Below are 20,232 nucleotides of genomic sequence, written 5' to 3' on the forward strand. Positions count from 1 at the left end.
GAAATATGTGTACTAATTCTTGGATCTAAATATTATTTTATATTAAAAGACATTTCTTTTGTAGTCTGAAAAAATCAACACCATATTAAAAGCTGCAAATGTATCTGTGGAGCCATACTGGCCAGGTATGTATAATGTGTTCCATGTTTATTTTAGTGTTGTGGTGTGGTGTAATTTATTTTTACATAAAATATTACATGAAGTAAACTCATGACAAGTTTACATTTCTGGAAAGTAATGAACATAATAAAATTGATTTCCAACAGCTATTTTGAATAAATGATGCCATTTGCTTCAAAATATTTTAGCCACATGAAATAAAAACATTTCAGAAGGTGGTGCATTTTGCTTCCCTGTTATTAGAAGTAGGTATGTTACAGACTTTATACTGACTGGTAACCAGAGTTGTACATGCAACTTAGGTTGATCAGATGATATGTTAGGCTCCTTTAATGAATGTGACAGCTTTGCTCAGCACCATTCATGATCAGATATATCCTGTGATGCTTCATGTGTACCCTATGAGGGCAGCTACATTGTGAGTGCGTAGTTTGGGGAACATGGTAAAACTTGATGTTTCTCATGGCCACCACAATACTCAAACTTCAATTTATTTGAGTATCTGAGAATGAACTTAAAAAATGCATTCATCATCATGATCATCTGGCTTCATGAATTGTGTATAGTATTAATTACTGAATGGGTAAAAATCCTTCCAGCACCTATGGAATTGTATGGTATCAATATAGTAATTTATGATTTTGGGGTTATTCACTTGTATTTATAAAATCTAAAAAAAATTATTTTGTTTCACGTACAATAAGGCTTAGCGACTTACGGCAAGCAGCAGCTGAGTATAAAGTTCGTAACTAGAAGAGATAATTGTTTGCTTTACTTCTTTTATTTACTGTTCTATTTTTTAAGAAAAAATAAGTTTTAAGAAGTTATTTGTAAATAGTAATAATCTATATACATATATAATGTATAATAACTGAAATGTGACTGTATTTTACAAAACACTAGTCTACTAAAACACAGCCAAGACAGGTCACTTTGTAAAGACTAAAGGTTAGTTTTATATTATTGAATATGGTAACATGAGAGCACATGTGCCACATCATTGTAACTTCTGTATTGTTAGCCAGGCACAGCTGAAAGGTCAATATAATAAAAAATAATATATATTAATCTTTTATGTTATGAGATTTAACCTATTTAGTCTAAACATTTATGTTTTCATATTATAATTTGTTGTCATTCTAGAATGAAAGAGGCATAGTTTATATTTATTTACTAATTTTCTATGGTGGTTACAAGATCGATCAAATCTATAGAATCCTTACAGAGATTTGTTAGTGAAAATAACAAAATATAGATAAAGTTTTTTTAAGAAACATTTGATAACTATCTGGACATTATAAAGATTTTGCATGAGAAAAACATTGTATAACAAAATTTAAGACTTAATATTTAAAAAATTGGTATTTTGCATATGACAGCATTGTAATGTTTACTGATAATCTACCAAATTTTGTTAACATACACTTATTAATATAAAAGTTGTAGCATGAAAACTAACAAGCACAAAATGGTTACAAGGTTGGTCCTAGGGATTGAGCCTGTGCTGAAAAGAGTTAACTATACAAATTAAGATTGTTTTAGTTAATAGCATGAAAAGGGTACCAGAACAAATATTAGAAAAATATCTGGTTGAGACATTTAGATAAATTCATAATAAATTGTCAAAGAGATTACAAAATGTATTTGTGCAGATATGTTCTGTAAACTGCATGGAATTACTACTGAGTTTGCTGTATATTGTAGCATTGTAATGAGTGAGGAATTTTTTTCAAAAATCTGAGGTGTATATAATCTTAATGTTGATTATGAAACTGCAGCAAGGAAGGTGAAGTTTCCAATTAGCAAGTAAAATTTGGTATTTGAAATAATTGCTGATATTTGAAAAGTTACTCATCAAATCTGGAAGTAGAAGCAAAATTTTAAATTATATGTTCAGTAAATTTTCACATAGAAATGTTTTATTGAAATGACTCGTGACCGAAACGCTTTTTTTAATTTTTTTAAAAATTCAATTGTACTGGGGTTATTTGCATTTTACAATAATGATATTCTTTCCCCAGTTGTAAATACAGATAAGTTCCTCCATCAGTGATCATGCTTATTCTAATAGCTATGATTATGCACTACTGCTGAATATCACAATTTTCATTCTAACATGCTTTTGCAAAAGATAAGGTCAACTTAAGATGCAGAACTTGACAGACCTCATGATTTTTTCACTGTATGTGTGCAGTTGGTCTAAGACCACTTTTAAATAGATCCAGTCACAAAAATCCACTGTGATCAAATGGGGTTGCTGTGATTCCAGTTTTTCTCAATTGTATTTTTCAGGAGAAATTGATTTACAGATGTGGATGGAATTTTTCGAATTGAGAGCTCTCAAATCCTTGTGCATTATCCAATTGTCAGTACCAAGACATAGGCCCAGCTTCATCACAATGATGTTTTTTGGGTGGGAAGGTTTTCTTTCATAAGCTTATCCTTCTTTTGACAGATGAAAGGACACTGGTCCAGATTAGACTTGCTTCTGAACCTAGTGCTGTTCTAAGTGTTTCTCTGTGTGAATTTTTCAGCACCATTCTTTGAAATATTTCTTTTTACATGAATATTTTTGTTCACGACATTTTTTATAAACTCCCACATTAATAAATGTGACCTAGTTGGTAGAACACTGTTGTTTGGTTGTAAATCCAATTTGGACCAAATATGTAGATGCTGTTTCTGAGCAATATCGTGTAGCTTTGTGTTCTCGTTAATTATTACAACTTATTGAGGCCTGTGTGCAAGTGTTCTTACTTCCAGTGAATCTGAATTACTTGAGTTTCTCTATGTAACTTAACAGAAACAATATTTTCAGATTTTATAAAACTTGACTTACTTACAGGCCACTCCAATGAAATAGAAACAAAAGGGAGAATATGTCAATAGGTTCTTAGGCTTAATACATGATATACAATGTATTAGTATATATTTTTCAACTTAATGCACAAATAACTTGTATAGTTTACAAAAATTAAATATTTCAACCTAATTTGTCTTCATATAAATGAAATTATGTTCTATTATCTGTTTCATATTAGCATGTATATATAAAAGCCAAGTGTCGGTTGGTCACTGTCATCCTCGATTTCTCAGAAGTTTGTGAGTTACATGAGTCCAATTCCACTTTTCTCCTGTAATACTTTCTCTTTTGATTATCTATTGCCATTTCAATGGAATTTAATCATTAATGTAAGCGTAAATAGCTCCTAAATTTTGGTACTTTTTCTGTTATATAAAACCCTATCAAAGAGGGAGTTCCAAGGACCAGATCAGGTGTGGTGTTATGTGTGTAGCACCACATTATTATGATGTTAAGCTAGGTAGGATCTGAGTAGGAAAGCTGGGAAGACTTCAGTGATCCAAGACGTGGAAGTACATTCGCATCCTATCAATGCCTTTGAAAAAGAAGTAAAAAATTAGTGTAAGTCTGTGCTTGTGGATTATTATGGAAAAGCCGTTGTTAAAACAGACTTATGATACCAATTATTTGTAGGGATGAGGACGACTTTTCCTCACAAGAAGAACTGGTGTGTATGTAATCACATGGTCATAATACATTTTGGTCTTTTAAGTAAAGGCACCAATATGTAGCATGTTTCTGGGAAAGGAAATTTTTTATTTATTTTGTGTATTGCCAGTTTTATACGGAATAGTTTTTGGTTTCCAGTGCTTTCCCAATATTCTTGACAAGCTTTTACGCTGGTTATAAATAATTTCATAACAATTCTCTTTCTCCTGGTTGAATCTCTTTATTAATCAGCAGTTTATAAACTTTAAAACAATAATTTATTTGTTTTCTTTTTGCAGGTCTCTTTTCTAAAGCTTTAGAAAATATAGATCTAAAACAGCTTATTACCAATGTGGGATCTGGTGTTGGTGCCGCTCCTGCTGGTGGGGCAGCTGCAGCTTCTGGTGCAGCACCGGCTGAAGCAGCAAAAGAAGGTCGGTATTCAAGCTTTTATGTTGACATTAAAAAACACTCTTAAGCAAAAGTTAAACCTTTTACTGTTTGTAGTTTTCATCAATTTAAGTCCCAACTTTTTCACAAGAGCCAGCTTTGTCTTTAAGTAATCACTGATTGATAGAATCATTGTTTATGAGTCATTCCAACTTTTAAGCAATTTTGAGTTCTGAAATTATATTTTCATGTTCATTAGGCATTATCCTAACATTTGAAAGGAAGTTTTTCTTGATAACATTATATCACTAATAATTGTATGGCAAGTACAATTATTTGAAGTATGTTAGGTAGTTTGACTTATTCAGAGATTCAAATTATCAACATTTTCATTGCTTTGAAACAGAACCTAAGAAAGAAGAAGAACCTGAAGAATCGGAAGAAGATGATGACATGGGATTTGGTGAGCTTCTTTAATCCATTGATAATTGTTTGCTATATACGTGTTTCTCAGAAGTGTTGTGAAAAACAAAAAATTAAGAATTCAATGCTATGTGTTAATTTTTCTAAAATTAAATTACTTGTTTAATTTTTAAAATTCAGAATTTTTGCTTTCATCTAATTGGCTCAGTGGTGAGCTAAACAGCTTATAATAGTAAAATGCAGGGGTGATTATGTTTTGTTTTTTGTATAAAAGGAATTCATTGAAGACATTCTTTATTAAACTCTTTCTTTTCTCTTTTTTTCAGGTTTATTTGATTAAGCATCTTTCAGTTGTGGAACCAAAAACTTTGTTTGTCAGAGTTATATTTTGTATGGTTAAGTCAACCTCATGTCTAAAATAAAAAGAATGTACATTCTGAAATACTGTGTTCTGTCTGTATTGTCTAAGCACTTAGAGGTAAGAAATGAAAGTTCACTGGCTCTTACTAAGTACATTATCCAGGATAACTTTTGTTAATCTTTGAAATTGGTTTTCAACATATTGAGTGGAAATATTGGTTAAAAACGTCATAAGTACATATTTGTAAATGTGTAGCCATAGTAAAAGTATTTCAAAATTGTAATAATTCATTATATTTTATTGTGTGGAAACCTTGTAGGTGATACATGGAAGCATTACAGATATTGCACCTGACATAATTGAGGCATGAAATATAATTAATTTTATAGTTGTGTGTAGATTTCAGATAGTATTATATGAATCGTTATAATATTGGAAAGTAATCCAAATTACATTTAAGAGATTGTGGAATATTAAAGTTCCTCTAAAATCTAAATGTATACTGTATTTTTCATCTGAATTTACCATTCATTATGAGTTTACAGAGCTGCATTTCTGATATTAATTGTGTAGCATCTTTAATCCAAAACAGTTCAAAGAGTAAATGAAATAAAAGTATTTGTTATTCAAAGAATAAACAATTATAAAAAATATTTACCTGTCATAATTGGGCATTATTAGAATGTGGAAGAAAATCATTTCAAATATATACAACTACAATCCCTGCATTTACAGAAATGCTGCAAATTGACATGAAACATATCACAAGATCAAATGTTTCTTACCTGTTTGTTATTGACTTTTTTTATGATGGTCATATTTCTACAATACTAGAAATTTCTCTCATTTTTACAAAAAAAGGTTAATAAATGTTTATGGTTGTTAGGACAAGTGTTTTGAAAGGGAAAGATTCTGAACAAATATATTACCTACTGCTTGTTCAGTCTGTTTCTCAATATAATTACGGTAGTTTAACATAGAATTTATTCCTGTTTTTTCATCTTTTGCTGCTGTTAAATTGGTATATGGTTATTGAAGGTCACAAAGTGCAGAGTTAAAGAAAAAGTAAATTAAAATTGCAATCAACAGAGCATGTTGACACCACTTTATCACTATGACATTTTTCTGCATTATATGGACAGGAATAGAAAAGGTATGGCTAAATTATGATAAAGTGGTCAAGTTTTACGTGTTAAGTCCACAGCAGCATTTCTATTAACCATAGGGAATGAGACTGATTTTATTTGTCTTTTCTTCAATACACCTGTGAAGTCACCTGACCACAAGCTCAAGAACTTCTGTACACTTGACCTGCTAAAATGCCATTTTGAAATATTATAAGTACTTTATATATTTCTTGTGTCATTTGTAGCTATTATCTGAATTTCAGCTCTTTCTTGATAGTAAGTTATGCTTTATTATGTTCATTTCACTAACCCCAGGTCTCCAGTGGTATGGAAGATAAATCTGTGGACTTATAATGCTAAAATCCAGGTTTCAATACATGTGCTGGATCAGTACGTACCCTGTGATGTCAGTTGTGACTTGCAACAACACCTGAGATTGAGCAGGACTGTACTTTTAGTGTCATGAGCAGTTTTCTGCCCTGAATCAAATAGCAATTACTATCCAAGTATTGGGGATCCCGAAGATGACTGTTGCCCTATACTCACGAAATTGGCAATATATCGGCTAAGCATTGACAAAGAACGTAAAGGGAAGGAGGCTTTGGCCCACACAACAAGTCCTGTGAATGAAGTAGAGCAGATTTTGTCCCCATTGTGTAAGAAAAATGAATGGTCTCATGAACAAGCTGTCCCTTATCTTGGACAACACTGCCTTGGATGTCATTGAACACTTGGATAAGTAGCAGCAAGATGACTGGGAGACTCTTATGTATGAGCTATAATACAGATTAGATCCAGTGGAGAATCTGACACTGAGGAACTAGCTGCCTACCCTGCAATGGTATCCACAGATTAGGAGGATATACTCATGGACAAATTGATAGAGGGTCTTCCCAGTGAAGCTATGAGGTAACACCTAGGTATGAAATACATCCTCATTCTAACAAAGGCAGTTTCTATTGCAATCCAGTATGAAGGAGTAACTTTGGGTTGGTTGACAGCTGTTATGGCTGTCCCACTGACCTACTCGGGCTCTTCCACTGGATCAAGCTTTATTTGTACTGAGAGTTAACCGCCTTCCTACACATCCTAACACTGTGATGCAACCACACTGGTTTCGAGTGTGTGTGTGCATGGCTATCCAGATCCATCCATTGGGTACATGCAGCAGTAAATGCTAATGCCTCCTCCTGGAAGTTGTCCAGGATAGGAGGAGCAAAGTGTCAGATTTGCTTCTGGACTGGTAGAAAAGCTGTCTATATTTTCCAAGCAGCAAAGATTATGGCTGTTGTTTCCAATCAAAGACTCAGCAGACAAGCAACAAAGTAAGCAGGGATATTGATAACAGCAATCAGGTCAGCATTGGGTTGAGGAAACACAGCAAACAGCTTGCACAAAAGAGTTTATGGGTCAGCCAGGTTCTGTAAAAACTGGGTAGAACTTAGTACATATCTGTGAGGGTACAAAACAAGAGGTTGAGTTCTTGACTGACACTGGTGTATTGAGAACCCTAGTAGACATTGCAGTCTTTGAAGCCCCCCAAGTGACATCACCACTATGCCCAATGGATGCTGACTGTTCTAGCAAATGGCAATAGACTAGATGTCATAGGAGTATTAGATCTCTATGTTGCTCACATAATAAAGGTAGTCGTCCTTGACCATGGGTCTGGTACTGGCATCTTCTCAAGTTATCTAAGTTTTGCCTTTGCAGTAGTTGAACTGGTGATCCACAGGAAGTCACCCATCACCTACTAGATCAAGCCCAAGAACAATGGACTATACAGGTGTATGTAGCAGGGTGAGTAAGTATTTCTGTATATACAAGTGGTGTTCTGTGGCTTACTCCAAACTAAGTCTAGTGAATCAGTATCATGTAACATGCTTATAGAAGACACAAAATATGCTGTTTCCTGTCCAATGAAGGATGAAATTCTGGTATTGTTTTGAAATTATGGGTAACCAGATACCAAGTGTTAAGTTAAGGGGATTGAATGCTGTAATTCATGTTGATGCCTTTACCATGAACAGATAAATAAATGTCTGGACATGATAGAAAGTTCCCATTGGCTCAACACTTTGAATACTGACAGAATTGAAGCAGTGTTGAAGTTGCAGGAGAACATGTAATTACATATGCTTTCAGCTCTTGAATGCAGATACTGTTTGAAAAAGAAAGGATAGCTTACAGTTATACAAAGTTCACTGTTCAGGTAGACCATGTTTTGCTGAAGTGGCTAATGAAATTTAAACAACTGGGCAGGAAGATTACATGTTAGATCACAATGTTGCAAGAATATGACTTGTCATAGTGCTTGAGCCCAGTTCCACAACTTGGAGATGTGGATGGACTATCTCACCAGTGAGAGACACTTTGTCTATTTGAGAAGTGCCCTAATCCTGAACACCATGTGAAACTAAACAATGTTCATTTCCACTACAGCAAAGGCAAGCCAATGATTAAGAAATTGCACCAGTGAATGGGTGCCAAGATTAAAATTTCAGGAGCTCCAAAGAGCAACTGAAGGACTCTGACCCTAAATGTATGTTTTGCTATGCAGCATAGTAATAGAGGAGCATAACACAGATGCATGTAACTTGTGGTACATGTATAGTCAATTACAATTGGAGGAAGGTGTGCTGTACCATCATCATAAATCACCAAGTCATGGTTATCTGACTATACATCTAGTGGTCCCCCACAGCTCTATGGCAAGAAATTCTTCAAACTTTGTATAACACAAAGACTGAAAGGAATGAAGGTATTACTTATACTAACATTGAATTCTGAGTCCATTCGAGTCATGATATTTGGCAATGTTGTGAATATTGTATGATGTGTGACACATAATGAAAACCTGGCTGATGCAGAGCAAACTCTAACGGAATATTGTTGGGTCTCCGCTTTAGAAGATAGCCATAGATATTGCTTGTCAACTCCTGAAGACATGCATATCATTATTGACTAATTAACAGAGAGACATGGCTAAGTGATATTGGTCTTAAATTATGTGTTAATAGACATAATTGCAGCTGAAATTTGGTTAAAATATCTCTTCTTTCATTGCATTATTTATTGCCGATCAGCAATTGACGATATTCATGATTTCAACTTTTAGCCTCTTCGTGTTTTAATTTTATGATTTTATTGTATGACTTACCATTTACCTGTTCAGTATATTACAGTGTGAAATATCTGCATTTGAACACAAAGTTAAATAAGCAGAAATTTTTCTAAATTTATTGTCAAAATAAAACAATTATGTTCTTCTCAAATATGCATTTTAAAACACAAAATGTATCTCACTAAAATAGAGTATCCCAAAACTATTATCATTTAATTTACATCTAAGATATATATGGGATTGAAAAATTTCATTATTTCTGTAAGCAACAGCTATGATGGCATGTGCATTAGTCACTTCCTTAAGATTTACATCTACTGCTTCCAAATTTAAAAAGAAAAATTTCAAGCTTCAAATAGTGAAAAAAACAACTAATATATTTTATTGGATAAATAAGAATGTGGTTTTGAAAGTTAAGGATAGATGAGCAGGTTATCTGCCATAGGGTGGAAAATTTATTGATAACTTGGGACACTAAAAGTGTATATTTGAACTTTTCATTACATATAGCTTGTGTTTGTACAGGCTTATAGAAATGATACTATTGAATTTGTACATACTGAAAGAACTTTGAGAGTGAGTGAATACATTTCATCCAAAAATACAATTGAACATTAAAACCTAAAAATTGATTAGTAAACTTCGCTCTGATGCCATGTTTATTGACATATATTTAAAGTTTTTTAATTAACTTTTGAATGGAGCTATATAAAATACAGTTAATTGGGCCATACATAGAGGGTTAGATTAAACATAAATGATTATTTTTATACTTAAAGTATACGCCTCTGGTAATTATAGAAATGATTTAAGTTTGGTATTAAATTGAAGAGAGAGAGTAGTGAAGAAGGAATGGTTCCTGATGGACTGACATGAAGGGCCTTTTTTTTTAGAACCCATGCTTTCCAACTTTACCCTAGCTTACTGCAGCTACATGCCATGGCCTCATCAATTAATATGGAGAAAAATCACACAATCCTAAGTTACAGATGATACCCCTACTGAACATCTAAATATATATATATTTTTTTTATAAAACAATTCCGTTCCAGCAAGTAACAAACTAATAGTTTTGCTTAATGTAATTAAATTGGTATATCTTTTAAGAGATGTTCTCTTTGAAAACAAAGTTAATATTTTTATAGGCATGTAAAAACTATGCCCTAATTCTTCCATAAAAATAGTGTTTTAAAATTTCCTTTCATTGATTGTCAATACATGTATAAATGTTTAACACAATACTAATGAATTGTTTGTTTTAGAGAATATAACAAGTAAATGTATGTTTAAATGTTTTTACAAAATAGAAAGCTAAGATGGCATGGATTTTGGAATTCCTAAAAAAAAATAACTAATTTGTTTTCGAGATGAGTGTACCTAAAATAAATTATTTTAAATATAAACTGAAGAGTACATTAAACAAAGATTGTTTATTTTAGCACAAAGCTACAAAATAAGCTATCTGCATGTTCCCCAGTGGCACAGTGGTATGTGCTTACTTAAAAAAAAAAAGTTATTTACATTCTGTCCACCACTGCAAAAATGAGCCCAGGATTTTAGCATTGTAACACCATAACTTTACCACTGACACACTAGGGCACGTTAAGCAGAAGAAAAGAACTGCAACATTAATACTTAAAATAATGAATCTGAAAGGAAAACACTGCGTAAAATGCACTATCATGTTATGTTCCCATGCTTGAATATGGCAGGTGTTTATTCTATTCCCATTATTTGTTTTATATTTTCAACAGATTCCCAGTTTGCCCCTGATTTAAGACTTATTTGTAAACTTTTTATTTATAGTCTTAAAATAATACACCCTAGATATAAAATGCACTATAATAAGATATAAAAAAAGAAAGCCACACAATTGAAATAAAATGTTATGGAGTTCAGTGTGAACACAAACTTTAAATACTGATGTCAGTGCTTCTATTGTCTCAGCAAAACATCTCAAAGTCGTTGAGCACAAATAAAACATATTTACAACGCTAGAAACCGAGTTTCGATACCCGTGTGGTAGGGAAAGCACAGATAGTCCATTGTGTAGCTTTGTGCTTAACTACAAACAAAACATAATTAATAATGGCTTTTCTTTTGTCTTGGGAAACTATATATGTGTATATCATCTCTCATGGTGTTCAGAAATGCAAAAGTTCTTTTCTATTTAATCCTTCCCGCTGACGTCAGTGGCAAAGTAAACTTCATTCATTAAACCAATGTTTATAAGCCGTTGATACGTAACCAGCCATATAAACATACCAGAGGTTCGCACTAATTTTTTTCTATTCTTTCGTAGTCCCATGCAAATGAAAATATTTTTATTTTTTTATTATTACAATAAGATCCAAAAAGCAAGTGGTGTATTTAATCATATTTGTACTTTGTGACTTCGTGAGGATGCTGTATTTCCTGGATTCTTGACAATCAAACTGTACAATTGACATATACTGTTACCTGCATCCATGAGATAATGATTGAACTTTTTATGCCATTACAGTTTTCAGTAGAAAAATAAAATCTATTTGCTTTTGTAAAGTTACAAAAGGTACCTGATGATGACAAAACCTTGTCGAAACGTTGTACATTTGCTGTTATTTTAAACTTATATTAAAGTTTTTTCTTCATTACCCACTCAAGCCGTCTCCAGCCATTATTAGTCTCAAAGTGGGTTCCTCGTCATCGAAAATGATAAATGACTTCTGAAAGTTGATCAGAATTGTACCGTACGGAAAACGTCACCCGCACCTCAGAATATGACCTAACTTGTAAAATAGCATTGCGTGTGTTTGTGTTCTGTGAGAGGGATAGGAAAGAATGAGAAAGAGTAGTTTTCAAATAAAAACGTTTCAGAAGAATATGTGTTTGTGGTAATGTAAGTTCCAGAACGTGACAACGGAGAATTATTAAGAAAGTATAGGAACCGTGTGAGTGAAATATTAATAAAAAATTAAAACTGAAATCCAACAATAATGTACATATATATGTATATTAGATGAAAATTATAATAGAGTACTAAAATTAATTTCAATTAAGCAATAGTAGTTAAAACGTTATCAATGAAATAATAAAGAAATCTGTTTCAAAACAGAGACAAGGTTCATATCGTATGAGATGACAGAGTTGAAAATACTAATTCAGCAGTCGCCTTTTTCATTTCTCTGGTGGTTTTTATTTTAATCCAGTTTCAATACCGATAATAAATAATGATGTTACTGATGAATTGCAGGGCAACAGGCATGTCAGAAGATTTGTGGTTATTTATCTAAATTAGTCTGGATATGTCCAACATGCTTATAGATGCAAGTTTTGCACTGTATAAGATATCTATTGTCCTTTGAACTGGACAGTAAATTGTTTCTATTATGCTGTATTTTTATTACGTTTTTCTGTGAAAATACTGATGGTTTTATAAACTCACAAGTCTGATAACGAACTTTGTTTCAAGGGTAAAATCCATTCTGTGACATGGTATGAATGACTTTTGCGTGAACAAGGTATTTGTAAGGCTTTATTATTATATTTTCGGAAGGAAACAAAAGGAGTTTCAGGGAATATTTGATTCAAACGTTCACTGAGCTGTAGGAGATGGGAATGCTTTTTGTTTGTTTTTTTCTGTTGTGTTGTTTCAAGGATTAGTGAAGCAATTTATAATAATATGAGATAGCCAGAAGAACTTTGTTAGATTGTTTGGTGTCTGAATATGCTATCTGCGATCTGTCCACTGCGCCCCCCCCCCCATCCTTGTTGGACGGAACACAGATAGCCATTTTTGTAGTTTTGTGCATAATAACATAACAAAATAACAACTGTCCACTGCAGGAAATCGAGCCCCTGGATTTCATTATTCATAAACTTACTGCTGACCCACCATGGTACGAGTCTGAATGGTTAATCGGAACAAAAAGTGAAGTTTGGTCAGCTTTGTTAATTTATTTTCCTATTTCAGAAATATTCTAAATTTGTTTTATGTGTTTTGTATTTATTACAGTTAGAACAAGTCTTTTCCATAAGAAGGCTTGACTGTAATTAATTTTGTTTGATGTGGGCCAAAATAACAGCTTTTATTTTAGAGATACGTAAGTGGGAATTGTATTGACTGATAGAAAGGGTCTGTATATGAAAAAAAAAATCCTTGTGTCAGCAGTCAAGTTAAAAAATTTGCTATCATTTCCCGAGGCTTGATTTGACGCGACTTTTTTTCTATGATTTGATTTTTTCTGTCCCATCCATAAACATGTTTGCAAAGCTGAAAGTCTGGCTGAGGCTATTGTGTTAATCCATGCTATGCTGGATCCTAATTTGGACCCAAACACTTGGAAACAATTAAGCAAAACAGATTATCGCAGACTACGAGTTACACCAAGATGTTGGTACTCTACTTGACATATAATGTCACATTTTAGTATATTTGATTTTTTAAGGACAACCTATTTTTCTAAAAAAATATAAAGCTATTAAAACTTTAAAAAGGACATAAATTTTTGAATTCATATAGATATGACATCAATGTTTTTGATGTTTTTTTTTGCAATTGAGTATATCTAAAATAAAAAACTGTAAGCCTAAAATGAATAGTGTATTAAATAGAAATAAACAACTCTAACATCAACACGGTGAGAAAAATATGGCATGTTTAGCACATACCATGTCAAATTAGCGCTTTTTATCATATTTTCTATTTTAATTTCCTTTTGTTGCGTTAGGTTTCTTTAATACTGTTAGCATTAAATCCACACAAATTTTTGTTTGGTGTTAAGCACAAAGCTAAACAGTGGACTATCTGTGCTCTGCTCATCAGGGGTATCAAAACCCGATTTTTAGCATTGTAAGCTCTCTGATCTTTTGGGGATACCAAACGACGCATTGGTTATCTATGAATAATCATCCGTTATTTTGAGCTCATAGATAAGAAATAGGGCAACTAGTCAATGACAGTCAACAACGACTCTCAGGCTAAGGTTTTCTGACCAAACAGTCTTACAGTACATCCAAGACTCCATAGTTCGGATCACCTTATTTCACATTAATGGATAGCGAACCATGATCCCTATAATTCGTAGCTCGAGCACACTAACCATCAAGACACACTCGGCAATGTCATATCACATACTGAAAACCTAAAATAACATTGAAAACAACATTTAACAAAAACTTAAAACAACGTTGTAAATAATGTAAACAAAAATAAACAATTTTAAAATAAAAAAGTAGTTATCACGGCTGTTCAGCGGCATAGGGATGCCGCCGCCTAAGGGTTACACAACTATTATGTAATAAGAAAGTTATGCCAACACCTGAGAGTCACATAACTGTTACGTACTAAGCACCAGAGAGCGCTGATGTCTTTGGGAGAGGTGACATCATGTAGATGTTTAATATAACATGCATTTCTCAGTTTCACAACACTAAGTGTATTTGTATTCTTTCTTAATAATAATGATCTTATTTGCTACAAAATATACATATATTTTGGCCAAGACTGTAGTAGCAATAAATGTCTTAAAATTAATATTTTATCTAATTTGATAATTGGTTTTTACAATTATCATACTGAAACGATTTTATTACACAGTTTTGCTTTATAAGTAACACTTATATTAAATCTGCTATTTTAATCTCTAATTATGCCAACACCTGAAGGTTACATAACTGTTTCGTAAAAGCATCAGATAGCGCGTTGGTATGATGAGCGCACAAATAGTTTATGAGTGAACCACTTGTGGGTAATGTAGATCAATATGTCATCAACTTTATACAGCTTTGGCCAAAATGTTTGCATACTGTTTGATGTTATCATCTACATGCATGGAATAGTTATTAAGTAAATGCCCGAGTAGTAACAGAGAAGGTAGCATATGAACAAATCAATTTATAATGCTAAATATGAAATTGCATATTATTTACTGATTTAAATAAGCATCCTTTTTCAGGACAATAATTGTAAAAAGTATGTTATGCAAAAGTAAATATAGAAGCGAAAACTGTACTACAGTATATATATATATATTAAACCATAAAAAACACAATTAACTGTATAATGATAATGTAACTGTCTCATTCAATATTTTAAAAAAAGGAAACCTCAGGTATGATAACATTATTTCAGGACAAATAATTGTAAAGTAAAGTATGTAAAGTAAATTATTGACTATGTTGTAACATTTAGCTCATTCAAATAATGAATATATTAAGATAGTATGTGCTATAAAAACTTACATACATATTACACTATGCTATAGTAGTTGTCTTGTTGAACTAATGGTTTTACTTGTAACTTTTTAGGACATATAGTTAAATTTAAACTACAATGTTGATGACGTAATCAATGTTAAGACACCCTATGATGAGCTTATAATCCTAATGAACCACCCATTTATAGAAATACCATCTGCTCTATCAGCACTACCCTTAGTAAAACAATCCGCCAATAGAATCTTAGTAACACCAACTGCCTTTGTAAAGCACACACACAATAAACGAGTGTGTCAATCATATTATAAAATTCGAGTGAAGTCATAATTATAATTTTATGCTTGTTTTATAAGAATTTTCTAAAACCAATGCGTAATGTTTGTCATTAATATAATTCATTGATATAAATCTTATAAAACTCAAAAACATATTATTTTATTATCTAATAATGAGTTCTATCAAATATTAAGAATTTTCATTTCTCTCTCTCAATCTATCATATTTTATTGCAATTCCTTATCAGATATATCTAACTTTTTAAAGTTCATTATTTTAACATTATCTATATCTAAGTTCCAAAACGCAATTTCAATGAAGATAAATAAATCATTAAAAACATTAATTGAAAATGCCATCACACACATCTGTTTATTCTTACTGAAAGACTGACCAAGGCTACAATAGAAAATTGGCAAACGATTTATAAGCAGAATGAAATATTTTATGCAAAGAAGATACAACATGTTTCAACAGAGCATTGGATTGTATTCTACAGATGAAGATAAAACAATGTTCTGTTAAAATATGTAGCCTGCTCCCTAAATAAAATATTTTACATTATGCTTATAAATCGTTGTTTGTTAATTTATTATTGAGCAAAGCTATCTAGCTAGATTTAGCAGTTGTTGTTATTTTCATTGCTCTGTAGTATTATTTGTAGTATGGGATATATTTATTCATATTGGAAACTTGTTATAAAATATTAGCAAATATGTTATATATTTGGCGTAACATGTGAAGGATGTCCTTAAACACACCTACCTTTGAGAAAAAAATTAAACTCGCCTGATATTTTTCAGGAAATCATCCATTCCCCTTTCATTTATTGTAAAGTGCCAGCCTCTACTGCTGCCATGGAAACTCATTTCAAAAGACAGTCATCTTGTTAGAAAAATAAATCTGTATTACTGGAACCTAGCCTGTCTCCTACAATTCTTACACTAGTGTCCTGTTCTCCTATTATCTTCAGAATATACAGTGTAGTACATAGAAATCAGAAGCTTTTATCCTGCAATTCTCTTGGATAATATTGTAAGCTTGAATAAAATCACCGCTTATCCTTTTCTTTCTCGAGAGAAAATAAATAATGAGATCTTAACCGGTTACTGTAAGATAACTATATCATTAATCTAAATAAGAATGAAATGGTTAAAAGAAAGCGCTTAATTATACAAATATATTATATGCGTGTAAAAAGGTTTAAGTTCTAAAAAAGACCTCACTGGGTTGTGGACTAGGTTTCTTGAATTGTACTATATATATGTCATTAATTTATTATCACTACTGTACTAGGATCCTCTACGCAGACTGAACTTACCAATATTGGCATATAGATGTAAGATAATTGAAATACTGTAAGACTGTGTTTAAGGTCCGCAAAGATATAGAAAAAAACAATACACACTTTTACTTTTTTAACCAATTTATGGAAAACATACTATCAGAAAACTAAGTAAAAGCAACAACACACTGATTCAAAGCTGATTTTGAAAAGCATTGAAAACACAACTCATCGGAAGTCGAATCTATAAATTATAAAGAAGAGACACATAACAACCTTTGTTATGATCTATTTTGACCTGATAAAGACTACATGAAAATAATCTACCACATTTTACTTTTTTAACATAGTTACGAGGTTGAAAGCATTTGACTTCAAGTTGTATATTTAAAACTCAGTCGTATCATTGCTAACACGTAATATACAACATGTGAAAATGGCAGGAAGTGTATTATGAGTTTACTTCAGATATCCATGGTTCTTTTGGGAATCATTGGATCCCCTCTTATTCCTAATGACATAATGCATGAGAATCTGTGTTTACTTTACCAATACCCTAGACGTTTCGTATTAACCTACATAGGATAGAGACGCTTCCTCTTCATCGTATTGCCCCATTTTTCAGAAATAAGTTTCAAACCAATGAAACAGAAATTTCTTGTTGATCTTATTTCCTCGAAATTTTTCTTTGCCATTTTAACGCATATTTCCCAATACTTCAGAAATACTGGAACAATACGATATAATAATAATAAGCATTCAACCACAAATTTGAGAAATTTTTGCTGGCTTGGACTATTCAGAGGATTAAATGTATCTCCAAGCTTCTGTGTGTGTTTGCATTAATTTAATCGTTGAAAAATAAAGTTCAACATTGCGAAAATAAAAACATTTGAAGAAAACAGAACTTTTTCTTAAAAGAAGGAAAAAAAAATATTTTTTTCACAAACACCTCAGTATAAGTTAATATATGAGATTTGACACAAGGTTTTCTATACTTTGCTTTTGAATTGTTTGTAACTTGAGCAACAACTGTTTTACTGTATTAACAATTCTTAAACGTAAGTTGTACCTTCCTATAATTGTTGAAAATATAAACCGACAATATATTTTGAAATAATATCCAAATGAAATAAAACTAGTTCCTTTAACACAATGAAACCAGGACTGGCTTGTTAGTTCGGGTGCAAGAATGTTTTATAGACTTATCTTTTGCAATTATGTTATTAGTTTATTAGGAAATAGCTGGAGTACCCATTCCCTGGACGGAAGTTATTTAAATCCATGATTAATGAAAGGTTATCTTGGGACGTGAAAAATTGCTTCCCTTATATATAATTGTAAAAAACGCAAAAATTCACATAAAAATAGCAAAACATAAAATGTGAAGCCACAAGTTTGCATGTATCTCTGCATGGACCCACAAAACCTTCATGTCAAATTTGATGAAGATCCATTAACAGGGGGCGAAGTAGTGGTAAAAAACGCCCATAAAAACAACAACATACAAAACTGAAAATTTGTATGCATCTCCCCACGGATCCATCAAACTTTCATGCCAAATTTGGTTAAGATACACCTACAGGGAGCGAAGTAGTGGTAAAAAACTCAAAAACGCCCATAATAACAGCAAAATTGAAAAATTGTAAGTATCTCCCCGTGGACCCAATAAACCACAATGCCAAATTTGGTGAAGATCCATCCACAGATAGTGAAGTAGTGGTAAAAACTGCCCATAAAAACCGCAAAATAAAAAACTAAAAATTTGTATTACCTTCCCAAGGATCCAATGAACTTCCATACCAAATTTGGTGAAGATCCATCTACAGGGGGCGAAGTAGTAGCAAGAAACGCCCATAAAAACCGGAACATGCAAAATAGAAAATTTATATGTATCCCCGCAAGGACCTTATGAACCTCCATACCAATTTTGGTGAAAAATAACCACAGACTTTGTTGAAATATTTACAACAGATTCAATACGTAAAACGTTCAAATGAAACAAATCGAAAAGCAAATCGTTATACGATTCTTCTAACACTCTAGTGGGTGTGCAATATCCCCTACTTAAAGTCAGGAGGCTCTGCTATTTCCCCAGCACCCGTAATTTCTGCACTTTGAAAAGATGACTAAAATCATTTCGGTTTACGAATGATTTGTTTAAATTACATATTCTGGTAAATTAGAACAGGCTGGGTGGCAATCTACGAGTACAGAATCTAAACTTGTTGCGAAATATGCTTGCCCCTTTCTGCCATGTGGGTGTTATAACAATACGGTCAATCGAACTATTTGTTGGTAAAAAGTAGAACAAAAGCTGTCGGTGGGCAGTATTGAGTAGCTTTACATGAATGTTTGAAACAAACAGGAACTTCTGCATAGTTCGCAGCTGTTTGATCTCCTCAACGACCCCCAGTGGCACAGCGGTATGTCTACGGACTTACAACGCTAGAAACAGGATTTCGATACCTATGGTGGGCAGAGCACAGATAGTCCACTGTGTAACTTTGTGCTTAACTACAAACAATGATCTTCTTAAAATCACATATTTTTTTCTTCTTGACTATCAATCGACAAAAATCATATTTGAATAAAGATAATTATTTATCAACTTTGTTTATTGAACGATTACTCGGCACTTGCGACAGCAAAAGGAATTCTCAATTACAACCTCAGGGCAGTTACAACATCCGGGAAATTATCATTTATCTATTGTTTAAAAAGAACTTTAGCAACACAGTTTCTCGGATTGATTTTTACTGTTCAAAATAGTCTTCAACATCAATAAGTCCAAAATTTGTTTGTGTTAGAGCAAAGCCATATTGGGCTATCTGCTGTGTCCACTGCGTGGAACTGAACCCTGGATTTTAGCATTACATGTAAACTGAACGCTGACCAACCGTGCGATCAATAAGTCCAGAAATATATCCTTTCTGCAGACTTTGCTGGAGTTAATGCTTAACATCGTCAATTCTGCTTCATGCAGTTTATATTTACGACAGAAAATAGAATCTGTTGTTCACCATTTTCATTGCATTGAAACTTTAATGGTAAAAACTTAAATCATTTTCTTCAGGACTGTTGTAGCCTCATTCACATTTGCTTTTTTTCTGCAAAATCTAACCAGTAGTATAGTCAATAGTTGCCCTGGCGCCTACATGACATGTTTACATTTCAAACATCAATTGCTCTGGTTCTTTTTATACATGTCTGCAGAACCTGTGAAAAAAGAAATATATGTTCTGGCGTGGTATTGTATGTAATCACCTCAAAATAATAGTATGTTATAAATAACTAGCCAGGTTATCTGGGGAGCATTTACAAACTAAATTATATACATAATTAAATACTATCGCATGATTCTGTCAACTCTTTGGTTATTTGTTCCTTCTTTATACAACACCTGTACTGCAATAA

At 32.5% G+C, this 20,232-nt stretch overlaps 1 protein-coding gene across 1 annotated transcript in view; it reads left to right on the top strand.

The window, feature by feature from the left end:
- The window catches only part of LOC106472266 (60S acidic ribosomal protein P1-like), an 8,254-nt gene extending 3,368 nt beyond the window's left edge, over window positions 1–4,886 (top strand). Inside the window, exons 2-5 of the mRNA XM_013932893.1 lie at window positions 65–125; window positions 3,931–4,065; window positions 4,428–4,484; window positions 4,771–4,886. Of these exons, the coding sequence (XP_013788347.1) occupies window positions 65–125; window positions 3,931–4,065; window positions 4,428–4,484; window positions 4,771–4,784 (267 nt within the window). The 3' untranslated portion in view covers window positions 4,785–4,886. The remainder of the gene's footprint in view (window positions 1–64; window positions 126–3,930; window positions 4,066–4,427; window positions 4,485–4,770) is intronic.
- The last annotated feature ends 15,346 nt before the right edge of the window (window positions 4,887–20,232 follow it).

The sequence above is a fragment of the Limulus polyphemus genome, unplaced genomic scaffold (genome assembly GCF_000517525.1).
Source record: "Limulus polyphemus unplaced genomic scaffold, Limulus_polyphemus-2.1.2 Scaffold5202, whole genome shotgun sequence".
Classification (NCBI taxonomy): domain Eukaryota; kingdom Metazoa; phylum Arthropoda; class Merostomata; order Xiphosura; family Limulidae; genus Limulus; species Limulus polyphemus.